The sequence below is a fragment of the Geotrypetes seraphini genome, chromosome 10 (genome assembly GCF_902459505.1).
Source record: "Geotrypetes seraphini chromosome 10, aGeoSer1.1, whole genome shotgun sequence".
NCBI lineage: Eukaryota > Metazoa > Chordata > Amphibia > Gymnophiona > Dermophiidae > Geotrypetes > Geotrypetes seraphini.
Genome location: NC_047093.1, coordinates 5,917,371 through 5,931,233, shown reverse-complemented (window position 1 = coordinate 5,931,233; position 13,863 = coordinate 5,917,371). Strand labels below are relative to the sequence as shown.

The 13,863-nt window shown below is 47.0% G+C and overlaps 1 protein-coding gene across 3 annotated transcripts in view; it reads right to left on the bottom strand.

Moving 5' to 3' along the window:
- Positions 1-13,863, bottom strand: part of SLC26A11 (solute carrier family 26 member 11) — a 30,990-nt gene that overhangs the window by 13,699 nt on the left and 3,428 nt on the right. Inside the window, exons 3-11 of one of the 3 annotated variants that reach the window (XM_033961382.1) lie at positions 11,510-11,595; positions 8,164-8,243; positions 7,720-7,862; positions 6,294-6,457; positions 6,144-6,216; positions 5,455-5,505; positions 2,903-2,963; positions 2,002-2,057; positions 1,096-1,236 (exon numbers count right to left, since the gene is read on the bottom strand). In XM_033961382.1, the coding sequence (XP_033817273.1) occupies positions 1,096-1,236; positions 2,002-2,057; positions 2,903-2,963; positions 5,455-5,505; positions 6,144-6,216; positions 6,294-6,457; positions 7,720-7,862; positions 8,164-8,243; positions 11,510-11,595 (855 nt within the window). The remainder of the gene's footprint in view (positions 1-1,095; positions 1,237-2,001; positions 2,058-2,902; positions 2,964-5,454; positions 5,506-6,143; positions 6,217-6,293; positions 6,458-7,719; positions 7,863-8,163; positions 8,244-11,509; positions 11,596-13,863) is intronic. The other 2 variants (XM_033961383.1, XM_033961384.1) reach the window with 2 other exon arrangements.

Genomic DNA, 13,863 nt, shown 5'->3' with positions numbered 1-13,863 from the left:
CATGGGGGAAGCCTCTGCTTGCCCTGGATCGGTAGCGTGGAATGTTGCTACTCCCCGGGTTTGGCCAGGTTCTAGTGACCTGAATTGGCCACTGTGAGAACTGGCTACTGGGCTTGATGGACCCAGTAAGACTATTCTTATGTTCTTAAGAACATCTGAGTCAAACTAATGGTCCATCTAGCCCAGTATCCTATTTCTAACAGTGGCCAATCCAGGTCACAAGTATCTGGCAGAAAGCCAAAGAGTAGCAATATTTCAAGCTACTGATTCAAGGCAAGCAGTGTCTGAATAGCAGACAATGGACTTTTCCTCCAGGAAGTTGTCCAAACCTTTTTTAAACTCAGCTATGCTAACTGCTGTAACCACATGCTCTGGCAATGCGTTCCAGACTAGCTTAACTATTATTTCAGTAAAAGAAATGTTTCCTCTCAGACAACCCACTTGCCCTCAGACAGGCCACAGAGAGAGAATCTTGTACCCGCTGGCAGAGCCGGCCTCAGCAAAATCAGTCACTGTGATCCCAAGTACTTTTATTCTAGTCCATGAGGTTGCGGGTTCAAATCCTGCGCTGCTTCCTGTGACCCTAGGCAAGTCAAATAATCCTCCACTGCCCCAGGTACACTAGATAGATTGTGATCCCAGTGGGAAAGAGAGGGAAAGTGCTTGAAGTGCCTTTATGCAAACCGCTTTGAGTGTGGTTGTAAAACTAGAAAAAGGCGGAATCCGAGTCCCAATCCCTTTCTCACCGAGACCAGCCAGTGATGCCAACAGAGGAATAAACTCTTTCAGCTCTCAGACCACTGGATAGGATTCACTCAGGTGCCCAAAAGGTGTTCTAGGAATTAGGCTCCGACTAAGTAGCGGAGGCTCGGCTTGGAAGTTTGGTAAATCTTTGAGTTTCGGCTTGGCACTCGGACCGTATCAGTCGAGTGTCCAAAAGCCTTTTCCCACCGGCTGCACTACTGCCCCTTGGACAGCTCGGTCCGAGCCCCAGCGCCCAATTCCCGCAACCTCTCTAGAAAGTCAGAGCGTCTTTCTGCTGCCTCATCAGCACACGCTTGGCCAAGAGAAGGGGATTCTTTGCGATGTCCTTACTTTTCACCTTCCAGAGAGTTCTGAAGACCTTCGTATCAAACATGGGGGCCACAGCACAGATGATGACAGCCGCAAGGGTAGCTTTGGGGATGTAGAAGAAGAGAGGGGTGAGGTACGCCAGCGAGAGCAGGACAAGAGCACCTGGAGTAGACAGAAAACACACAAAGAAGTTCACGAATTTCAGGATATCCACACTGAATATGCATGAGATACATTTGCATACAATGGAGGCAGTGGCGCAGCGAGGGTGACCCCTCCCCCGCATGCTCCTTCCCCGCCAGCGCTGCTTCCCTTCCACCATACCACTGTAACGTTCCTGGCGCAAGCAGCAACCACCAACTTGCAGTCGTGCCAGCATCAACTCTTCCTCTTATGTCACACTTCCTAGGCACGGGTCCATCATGCCACCCTTGCCTTTTTTGTTTGACTGTCTTATCTCGAAAGCGAGGTGTTTTTCTGTTTTGCCTGCTCTATGTTTCTATAACCATAAAGCTCTATGACCTCGCAATGCAGGTGTAAAGAGCCTTAGCCAATAGGGAGAGGAGATGCAAATGTTAAGAGCCTTAGCCAATAGGGAGAGGAGGAGATGGTGGATGCTGCGGATGGGCCATTTGGCCTTTATCTGCCATCATGTTTCTATAACCATAAAGCTCTATGACCTCACAATGCAGGTGGAAAGAGCCTTAGCCTATAGGAAGAGGAGATGCAAATGTTAAGAGCCTTAGCCAATAGGGAGAGGAGGAGATAGTGGATGCTGCAGATGGGCCATTGGCCTTTATCTATCATCATGTTTCTATGTAGTCTTAACAGCCGACATCAGACGAAACTTCCAGTCCCTCCTCTTCCTATCCCATTCATCACAACCAACCTAAATTATTCCTTCCAGTCAAAAAGGGTGGCACATACCTGTAAATAATCCTCCAGCAGGAGTGCAAACCCCGGTCTGTGCATTCACTGCAGTCCTAAAACATTAAGCAGAGGAGATGATAGCCATAAGAACACAGCCTGAGATTCTGTGGGTGGCGAGGGCTGGGGACATTGCAGGTACTGCTCTGCAGAGTAGGGAGAAGAGCCTCTAAGAGGGCCCCATATTGCTCCTCAGGGGCGAGAAGGAAGGGAAGATCTCACTGACACCCAGTACCCAAAACATTCAAAAATATATAAGCAAGATGGAGTCGGTCCAGAGGAAAGCTGCTGGTCTTCGTCATAAGGCGTATGGGGACAGACTTAAAGATCTCAATGAGATACGATAGAGACGTTTAAATAAAAGGAAAAGCACAATCCAACTGGTCTGCAGTGAAACACAATCGAAACAAACAAACAGGAGGACAAGATGCAGGCTAGGTTTACTGAAACAATTATCTGTGCGGTTAGTTTCACCACCTTTAGTCAAACCACTCCTCCCTAAGGAAGTCCTTGATTGGCTCAGACACCTCAGGCCCCTCCCAAGGGAGGAGCCTGAGGCATCTGAGCCAATCAGGCCTTAGGGCCCCCCCCCCCCAGTGTTTTCAGTACCTCCTGCTTCCAACGTCAAAGGTACGGGGACCTGGAGGGGGAATGAGTATCCCTCCTGCCATATTTTTGTGGTGGGGGGTGCTAACGTGGGGGGAATTTTTTAATGGGATAGATGGTGCGCAGAAAAAGCAGAAGCCCTGACAGCAGTGCCCAGAGGCTGCTTCCCCTGTCACTCCTGTTAGGGCTCTGCAAACTTAATAGGGAACCAATCACTCTTGGATAATTGGCCAACAGCGATTGAGTCGCTATTGTTAGTGAATCTGGCCCTAGGTTTCCAAAACAAGCCACCTACCGCCCAAAGCTGCCTGTGACAGGATAGGATGACACAAAGGATCCAAGGATGTTGGTGATTCCTGTGAAAAATACAATGACACAGCCAGTCATTCACTGAGCAGCACATTTCAGGAGGCTCCAACATCCATTCGGACCCTAAACATCCCATAAGAGCCATGCAATATGTTTCAGTCTTAAAAATGCAGAGGGGGATGCTCGGATGTCTGTATGTGGTGCACCATCCTCCTTCCTCATTCATTTAGGGCAGGGACAGAGCGTCACTGCTTACGCAGCTGGTGTACCAAACCCTCGGCATAAAAAGGCAATCCTACCGGTAAAGTATAAGAAAGTATATGTTAAGAAAAGTAAGATCTTGTTTTCATCATTCTCATTTCGCCATCCTCGTCCAATCCACCATCCTCTCTAGACTAGACTACTGCAACTCCATCTATATATGCCTAACTAAGAAAAACCTCCATAGACTTCAGCTAATTCAGAACGCCGCTGCCAAGCTTATTTTCGCAAAAGGCAAGTTTGATCACGTTTCCCCACTCCTCTCCAAGCTCCACTGGCTCCCAGTATACTCCAGAGTCCTCTATAAATGTGCCTGCTTAGCCTTCAAGATTCTACATGGCGTCCTTCCTCCCGTTATCCCACTCTTCTGGAATTCCTCAAACCCGCTCTCTTCTAGACCCTCCCAAAAACTGAAACTATCTTTCCCATCTATAAAAGGTATATCCCGCGCAGGAAAACTCGGAACATCCCTCCCCTTTAGAACCACTGAACTCTGGAACAACCTTTCATCCCCGCTCAGAAATTCTAGCTCCTTCCAATCCTTCCGTAAACGCTTGAAAACTTGGCTCTTCTCAAAAATCTAATCTCCTCCCGTTCTCTAGTACCCTGCCCCTCTCTATCCTCTCAGTCCCTCTCCTATACCCCTTCTTTGTAATTCCTTTCCTCTTAACCTCTGTAAACCGTACATGCGCGCATGCGGAGACGGTGCGGTATACAAACCTAATGGTTTAGTTTAGTTTAGTTTAAGAAAGCAGACCCCTGCACAGGAATACCTCATCTCGGTTACAGACCCTCCCCAGCTAGAAAATATGAGAAGACCCCCCACCCCCGTCATTATATCCCTGCGGGCAGCAGCTTGATGGAATATTATTGACGATATACCAGTGCCGACAGCTCCCCGTGTCCTCCGGGCAATACCACAGACCTTCCTCTCCTCACACAGTAACCCACCATCCCCAGAATCTACCCAGCATTCCCTGCAACAACACCCCCATCCTCACCACATACCAAAAAGCAGTTCCCGTCCTACTCAATGCCATTTATCCACTACCCAGGAGTTTTCACACTCTATAAATGAGTGGATTATTGTAATTCATTCTACTTGGGAATTGCAAAAGGAAAATTGAGGGCTCTGCAGTTGCTTATCAACTCTGCTGCTAGATTAATTACAGGGGGGTCCAGGAGCATCATAATTACTCCTGTGCTGAAAAAAATTACATTGGTTACCCATACGACAAAGAGGACAGTTTAAGATTCTTGCGATGGTCCATCAGACATTGCATCAGAATTCTTAGAAACCGAGACGAGAGCTTAGATCTGTAAATGGGATGAAATTAAGTTTGGAGGGAAGAATGTCGATGGAGCATCGATGATGTCGCTGGCTGGTGTAGAACTACGGAATAACTTTAAGAGAATGCTGACAGCGCAATTATTTGCTAATGCCTTCTTTAGAATACACCGATAGTACTGTATAAATTAAAGCTTGCTTCTAGTCATGAATGGTTGGAATTTGACTTGCTTAGACTGTATATGTGGAGTGGAGGGATCGTTTGATCTAAGGTCTCTTTGCTTCCTTAATTGTTGCATTCGTATACTGACATTTTATATTAGGGGGATGTTGATGATGTTGTCCAGTTATGTCTTGTTATATGTGGAAATCAGTGACGGGATAAAAGTGTGCCGGATAAAGCCGCGCTGACATTTCGGCCCAGACAATTGCGTGCAAGACTCCAGCGCGCCACTGTAAAAGTTAATTTTAAAGAGCTCCAATGGGGGGGGGGTGTGGGGAGGTACCCCCCACTTTACTTAATACTGTTTGCGCTGCCGTTGTGGGGTGTGGGGGGGGTGCAACCTCCCACATTACACAGAAAACCTAACTTTTTCCTAAAAAATCAGGAAAAAGTTAAGTTTCCTCTATAATGGGGGGGGGGTTCCAACCCCCCAAATCCTCCCCCAATGGCAGCGCGAACACTATTAAGTAAACTGTGGGGGTTCCCCCCTCACACCCCCCCATCGGAGCTCTTTAAAATTATCATTTCCGGCGGCACGCTGGAGTCTTGCGCCCAATTGTCTGGGCTCAAATGTCAGCGCGGCTTTGTCCCGCACGCGAATGACTGTGAACCGTGGAAATCGTAGGGAAATAAGATTTTAGGTACGTGATATGTAAACCTCATAGTTGTATGTGGTATGTAAATCTTTTAATAAATAAATAGTCTTATCTTCCAAAATCAACACCCGTTCCCCAATTGTGATATGTGATTGTCACACAAAACTTACCAAGTGCTAACAACTCCTGATTGGGATCAATTCTGTAATTATTTTGAGAGGCTGAAGAAAGAGAGGGAGAGAGGAGAAGGACATTTCATTCCCGTCCGACAGCTCTGCATAGATTAACCAGTCGGGCTTCGTATGTTAATATGAACCAGGTTTATAAATCTAAATCAATGCGCAGACACGCCCTACAGCATCTGTACTGAGTCCGCACAAACCAGGAACAGAGATTCTATTAAACGTCTGCTTCACAAGGACTCTTAATTAAATCGGCCTAGTCAGAAACCGGTGTGATGAAATTCCAGACCCAACACCATCATTAGAAATTTCATTAAAAATGCCATTGTAGTACTGTCGTTAGGATCATAAGTCTACGTTTTGGAAGAATTAAGATCATTTTATTTCCAGGTAGCTAACAGCTTCGTTTCTGAGGCTGGTCTCTTAGTTTACAGGGTGCTGTTGCTGGTGGTAAAGCCCAGGAATCAGGTCCAGCCGGATGAGTCTGCTGCATCTCTCTCCTCACTGATCAGGAGTGCTCAGGCCTGGCTAGTACCGGCCTGGACGGGGGACCACCAGGGAAGACCAGAAGGCAATGGTAAACCTCTGCAGTATTCCCCCAAGAAATGATCCCCCAACCCCAGACATCAAGGAATAAAAGAGACATAAAATCCGACATCTCACGTAAGGGACTTTACCGAAGGCCTTGGCAATGGCTATGCTTTCCAGGAGTCCCATGAAGGGAATGACGCCAAGTCCGGCTCCCATATCCTACAAGGAAAGAAGGCATTGAATCAGACAGCAGAGACCCTCCCCATTCAGCCCAACTCACCCCTCACGTCACTCACCTGTACCATGCTCATAAAAGGCACAGTACCATTGGAAAAAGGGGGCAGCCGGAATGGGGGGAGACCTTCTGCTGTCTTCCCTGTTAATATGAATGGCTGGGACCCCATCACCTGGAAGGAATATGCAATGAGGCCAGCAGCGATCACCAGCAGCGCATTACGGGCTGAGAGTAGAAGAGAAAACCAAAATTAAAACACTGTTATCAAAATTTGCCTTTTTTGGTAGCTTGAGGCCGTTTTCCCTACCCTAGAAGACCACAATGTATACTTATATCCAAGGCAAAGAAGGGTGAAGTAATTTGTTCAAGATTACAAGGGGTCTCAGCTGGATTTCTGAATTAATAGGCACTGAATATTATTTCTAGGCTGGCTTTGCAGGGTTCACTTTCCACATGTATTTGTTGGCCAAACTGAGAGGCTTCTCATGGATTATCCAGTGACGTCACACAAGAAAGGAGGTGGTAGACAGATCAATGAAGCCGTCGGCGCAGTGCACAGCGGCCTCAAAAAAGGCGAACAGAATGCTAGGTATAATCAAGAAGGGTATTACAACCAGAACGGCAGAAGTTATCCTGCTGCTATATCGGGCAATGGTGTGCCCGCATCTGGAGTACTGCGTCCAATGCTGGTCGCCGTACCTTAAGAAGGATATGGCGATAGTCGAGAGATTTCAGAGGAGAGCGACGCGACTGATAAAGGGTATGGAAAACCTAACTTATGTCGAAAGATTGGAGAAACTGGGCCTCTTTTCCTTGGAGAAGTGGAGGCTTAGAGGGGACATGATAGAGACTTACAAGATCATGAAGGGCATAGAGAGAGTAGAGAGGGACAGAAAGAGAGAGAGAAAGGGAGAGAGAGAGAGAGAAAGGGAGAGAGACAGAAATAGAGAGAGATTGGAGAAACTGGGACTCTTTTCCCTGGAGAAGTGGAGGCTTAGAGGGGACATGATAGAGACTTACAAGATCATGAAGGGCATGGAGAAAGTGGAGAGGGACAGATTTTTCAAACTTTCAAAAACTACAAGAACGAGAAGGCATTCAGATAAGTTAAGAGGAGACAGATTCAGAACCAATAGTAGGAAGTTCTTCTTCACCCAGAGGGTGGTGGACACCTGGAATGCGCTTCCAGAGGGTGTGATACGACAGAGTACGCTACAGGGTTTCAAGAAGGGTTTGGATGAATTCCTGAAGGAAAAGGGGATTGAAGGGTATAGATAGAGGATTACTATGCAGGTCCTTGACGGACGAGCGGACGGCTGGGCGGGATTGACCTCTGGTCTGACCCAGCAGAGGCACTGCTTATGTCCTTATGTCATATTTTATCATGCATCGCATTGGATTTGGATAGTGCGATTATATCAAATATTTTAAATAAACTTGAAACTTGGAGCCGAACAAGGACCCATTTCCCCTCCCCTCCTCCGTACCTGTTGCTGTGAGCCAGACAGTCAGATAACAGAGCCTGAGCCACAGAGGCATCCCTCGGTGTATCTTTGGGATATGACTTTTCATCAATTTCAGCACCAAGAGGGCCACAATGCTTAGAACCCCAAGGGTGGCATCCCCGGCTCTGCAGAGAAATAAGAGCGGGTGACTAACATTTGGGCTCAGGAAACAGAAACCCCCGAGTCATGAGGGCAGGGTATTTTCAGCTCGTTTTTGGCACTTTTCAGCACGAATCATGCGTAGCGTATCCCTTCAGAGCCCTGATATTCTTCTCCTGATTGGGCCCATCGGAATCACAGTTTGGGTCTGAAAGGTTCTGCCCAGACTGATGAAAAGAGCAGGAAATCTCCTGACATGACACAAACAATCATCATTTTCTTGCTCCTTAAATCAAGAAAGTCCAGAGGAGCTGGGGAAGGTCTTACCTGGTCTCGCCGATTCTTCGGAAGGTGTCGTACACCTGCAGGAAGAACTGCTGAGGGATATTGTGCAAACCCAGGAGGTTCTGTTCAAATCAAACAGAGAGAACATTGAAGACCCAGGCCCTGCACGCAACTTTTTCACAGGACCCCCCCCCCCCCCCATGCTCACTCCTCCTCGAGTCAAATCACCTAGAATGAAACATCAGAAAACTATGCTGTACACTAGAGAATGACACAGGGACAAATTTTTTCCCATCTGCACAGGAACTCAATTTCCTCATTCCATCCCCGTGACTTCTGTCGCTGTCCCTGTCCCATTCCTGCAAGTTCTGCTTTAACCACACAAACCTCAAACACTTAGGATTTTAAAGGGTTTGAGGCTTGTGCAGATGAGGACGGAGGTTAGGCATTGGTGGAATGAGGCATTATGACATCACAATCTGAGCTCTAGAATGTTGCTACTTAGGATTTTCAAGTGTTTGAGGCTTGTGCAGATGAGGACGGAGCTTAGGCATTGGTGGAATGAGGCATTATGACATCACAATCCGAGCTCTCAAATGTTGCTGCTTAGGATTTTAAAGTGTTTGAGGCTTGTGCAGATGAGGACGGAGCTTGCAGAAATGGGGCAAGGACAGGAAAAGAACTCGCAGGGAAGGGACGGGAAAATGAGTTCCTGCAGGGACAGGAAAAATTTGTCCCCGTGTCATTATCTACTTGGGAGAACCGTATAGAAAATTGCATCTCACTCTCATGATAAAGAGTCACGAGCAGGACACAGAGGATGCTGTGACAGATCCTTATCAGTGTGAGAGACCTCGGTTTCATCACATGAAGTTTCACAGTGCAGCTGGCCAGCCACAAATCTAAAGGGGGAAGGAAGGAGGAGACCAGGGGCCGAGTCAGGTGCCTTTCAACCAGTCCTTGCATAGGTTCTCAGGGTTGCACAATGACAGTGGGTGAGCGTTTGGTAATGAGAGACTTCCTCCAATGGTTACAGAATCAGAGAAGAGAGTGAAAATCACAGGAAACATCTAAAGCTTAAGAGAGTGATTTAGGAGACATAATGAACCATGTGGCACAGCTCTCCCTAATGTCCCACATCTCTTGCATGAGCCTCCCAGGATCCCCACCCCCCTCCCTGGGCCACCGCTCTTGTAGTCTAGTTTAAGGATCCATCTTCTCTTATGTTCCATTGCCCTAACATCCCAGGTGTGCACTGTCACACACTTAAGTGTGCATACATGCCATAGGACCCTGCATTCGTCCTCGTGTTTCTCTTTTGTGGTTTGTCAGATACCTGGAGCCAGCTAGAAGTTCCCACAGGGAAAGGAAGCAGTAGCAAAGAGAAAGCTTCAGCGTGTTTACTTCACCACACTGTCAGTAGTCCAAAGAGTAAGAGCAATGCTGCTGGGAACAAAAACGGTGATCAAACACCAGATCTTGCCAGGTGGAGGGGGGGAAGGGGGACTCCAGATAGGTGTGCAGGCTGCCCATGCCGCCATTGGCTTGTGGGCCTTGCATTGAAGACCACTGGTGTAAATGGTGAAAGTCACCCTCAGATCCTAGGAGACAGACAGCTTTACACTTTTCTCCTAGACTCCCTGGTATTTTCAGAAATGAAAGATTAGGTTTCTCACATCTGCTAATCTTCTTTCTTGTAAATATCCTCTGGAGGCTGAGCGATAGGGTAATCAATCCCTTCCAGCCCTGAATTGTAGGGAACTCAAAACCAATGATTAACTCCTCCTCCTCTGGTCATCCTCTGTGACACTCCCCTGGAATCTCAGTTAGTACACAAGCCAGGTATATCTATAGCAAAAACAGGAAACAAAAGAAAAGAGAGAGGGGGAGGGGTGGGGGACTCACCGCAGCATATCAATTCTGCTCATGAGAAACAATTGCAAAACCATTAATGCCCGAAGGCCAACATAGCATAAACAGTAAATTTGAACAAGAAACAATTTGGAACAGTACAAATTGGCATAAAGGAAACACAGCCTGAAGGGTCAGAAGGGGACAACCACCCGGGGACCACAAAACCTTACACGAAGGAACAAGATGGAATTCTCAGTGAGGTTGGTTCAAGACAGAAATCCAGCTTACCAGTTACTAGACAGGCGACCTGCAAATCGAACAGAAAAACTGGGCAGGTGTTCAGCCTCCAGAGGAGATTTACAAGAAAAAAGATTAGCAGAGATAAGAAACCTAATCTTTCGTTCTTGTACAATCCCTCTGGAGGCTGAACGGTAGGGACGTATCAGAGCAGTCCCAGAACATCGGGGGGGGGGACCCTGATGAGCCCACCGTCAGGACTGAAGCCCCAAAAGCAACATCTTGCTTGGCTGCCTCATCAAGCTGGTAGAACTTTGTGAAAGTGTGCAGCGAGGCCCAAGTGGCCACCCTGCAAATCTCCTCAGGAGAAACAGCTTTCGATTGGGCCCAAGAGGAAGCCATTCCTCTGGTAGAATGAGCCTTCACCCCAAGGGGAGGCTTCTTCCCTGCTGACACATAGGCAGCCGAAATGGCCGCACGGATCTATCTAGATATGGTAGCCTTAGAAGAGATGAGCTCCTACAACAAGACTTGTAGGAAACGAAACAGAGGATGAGCAGAGGAGGAGGGATTAATCATTGGTTTTGAGCTCCATGGAAGGGATCGATTACCCTACCGTTCGGCCTCCAGAGGGATTGTACAGGAACTTTCATTTACACCCAGAGGAAATGCAGTGATGCCAGAGATAGGCCACTGGCCACTCAGCTTCTGACCAGTTGAAGACCAGAGCAACAACTGCATCTGGAGGGTGGCACCAGTGGCATAGCAAGGGTGAGAGGTGGTGGTGGTGCCCCTACCTCACCCTCTTCTCTGCCCCCCCCATCTACTCCTTCCCCCCCCCCTGCATGTGCACACCCCTTCCCTTCCCCAAACCTATTTAATGTTCCCAGTGCGAGCAGCAACCCCAACCTGCTGCTCATACCAGCACTGGTTCTTCCTCTGACGTCACTTCCTAGGTGCGGGTCCAGGAAGTGACATCACAGGAAGAGATGACAGTGGCGCAAGCAGCAGGTTGGGGTTGCTACTCGCGCCATGAGCATTAAAGAGGTACAGGGGCAGAGAGGGGGGTGGGTGCCAGCACCCCACCAAGGCAGCACCCGGAGCAGACTGCCTCCCCCCACCCTCCTCTTAGTATGCCACTGGGTGGCACGATTGCAACTCACAGCCTCACAATGAGGTGCTTCAAGCTCGAGGAAGGACAGTTCCCTCAAATCCAGCTTAGGAGACTCAGAAGAATAAGTGACAACAACGTCCTCCCACCCTGGGATTGTCTTCCATGTCCCCCACCCTGACATACCTTGATCTGGCTGAATCCGATGGTGAGTGAAACAGCCAAGGTAAATCCTTTTATCACAGGGTACGAAATAAAGTCCAGCAGGAAACCTGCAGAGGGAAAGACCTGGTTAGGGCATCATCTCAGCACAGCACCAGTCTGCAGGAAGTGCCCCCTGTCCAAACCTGTAGCACAGGGGGGAGGATGAGAGTTCAGAATCCACCACTTTCCTATCAAAGCTTCATGTAGTAAGATCCCATCAGGAGAAAATCTATAGCATCAGTGTGTCATGATCCAGAAAGAAAACTAAATACTCGGACGTGTGAGACTGACACCATCAGGGGAGAGTGTGATGCAGTGGTGAAAGCTACAGCCTCAGCACCCTGGGGTTGTGGGTTCAAACCACCACTGCTCACTCAATCCCCCCATTGCCCCAGGTACATTGTGAGCCCACCGGGACAGATGGGGAAAATGCTTGTAAACTATTCTGAACTCCCCTGGGAGAATGGTATAGAAAAATTCCATCTAACACAATTTACTAAATAATGTGTGAGCCTTCAGTTAAATGGTGGCATTTAATATGTGCTAAACAGAAGCTCAGATGAGGGTCTCGTAATCATTATGGGCTCATAAAAGTGTACTGTTCAGGGTTTATTTCTGAGGAAACCTCTCGGACCTAGAACAGTTGGAAGAGAGACCATCTACTTCAAGGACAATCTTCACACTGCCCTCATAGCCACAATGTCGGTGGTGGTGGTGGGGGGGGGACTTTCATGCTGAAAGCACCTCCAAAACGCCCTGTATTGTCTTCCTCCTTGCTCCTGGCCCCCGGGGTCTTTGCTACCATGAAAGTGGGCTGCAAAGACAGAACATTTCCTGATTCTTTGGGGGTTTGCCTTTCATTGCGTTCATTTTTTTTTAATTCCTTCTTGTTTTGTTTTCTGTTTTTGCCATTGCTGGTTCTTTTGTTAACCGTGAGGTCCATTTTGCGCCGATGAGACAGCACCTGGTATTTTTAGCTCTATTCAGAGGAGAAAATGTTCAGACATCCAATTTCATTGCGTAAAATGCATTTTTTTTCTTTTTTTACTATGAAGATTGTTTAGAATAGTTTGATCATATCTCACCCAATTCTCACTCTAAGCTAATTAGGCTTCCAGTATGGAGCACCTGAAACCCCAGCCCCTTCAATGGGAAACTAGGGCGCTCCCCTATCACTGTCTCTTCAGCCCAGGTCAGCAAATGCCAGAAGAGTTTCATCCTAAGTCCTATTTAGAGGGCTGTAGAACATTAATTGGGGCTTGCAGGACAATACACAACACAGACCCAGTGTAAAAAGGTTATAATCGGAAAAATTTGTCCACACAGAATCTATCTCCATCTCCGTCCCGTCCCCACAAGCTCTGCCCTCATCTGCACAAGCTTCAGACACTTTAAAATCATGAGTTTGCTTTAGTAGCTGTACAAAAACCCATTACAGAGGGTGGGGTATATTTCCCCAACTTTTATAGGTATCATCAGGGTATGTATTGGATCCTCCCTGAGCTCATGGATTGGTTACATTTAGAATGGAAACTTATGTCCCCAATGCGACTATCTCATGTGTTGAGTTTCAAATTATCTAGATATGCTAAGGACAATATTATTCTATTGGATAGGTGGAAGAATTGGATGCAGGCAGGTATTCGTACATTAGATGATGTTATATCTAATGGGAGGCTGCTTGAGTTTTCACGACTGCAACAATTATTTGGTATTTTAAAGTCTCAAAATTATAGGTGGTTGCAGTTGAAGCAGGCCATTCAGAGTGGGTTCCCTGATTGGCAGAACCTCAAAAATTATTATAGCTTATAGGTCCTATGCTTCCAGACAGATCTTCTAGGACATCAGGCCGCCCGATGGTCTAAATTAATTTCTGAATTTTTGAATAAAAAAACCAAAAAATAGTCTGAGATATTTGGAGCATGGAGATATAGCACTATATTTCTGCATCTCGATGGCCACGAATTTGGACTTGGAGGTTGAAATGTACAGCGTCAGGATTTTTTGAGCCCCAATTCGTTTGCAAAAGTTAGACAGTTAGATGCTGGCATTGTCATACTAATATATGAACTTTGGATCATCTGATATTCTATTGTCCGTTGATACTTAATTTTTGGAAGTCGATATGGGGCCAAATTAATATAGTACTTGGGTCATCGATATCACTGACTTACAAAGCCATCATTTGTGGTACTCTATTACATGTTAAACCTTCTTTGGATCGCTATAAAAGCCGGTTTTTCGTAATAATGACGGCAATAGCCATCCAGATGATAACACGCAACTGGATGAGTTATGATAGACTTAATTATATTTTCTGGTGGGCAAACTTATGT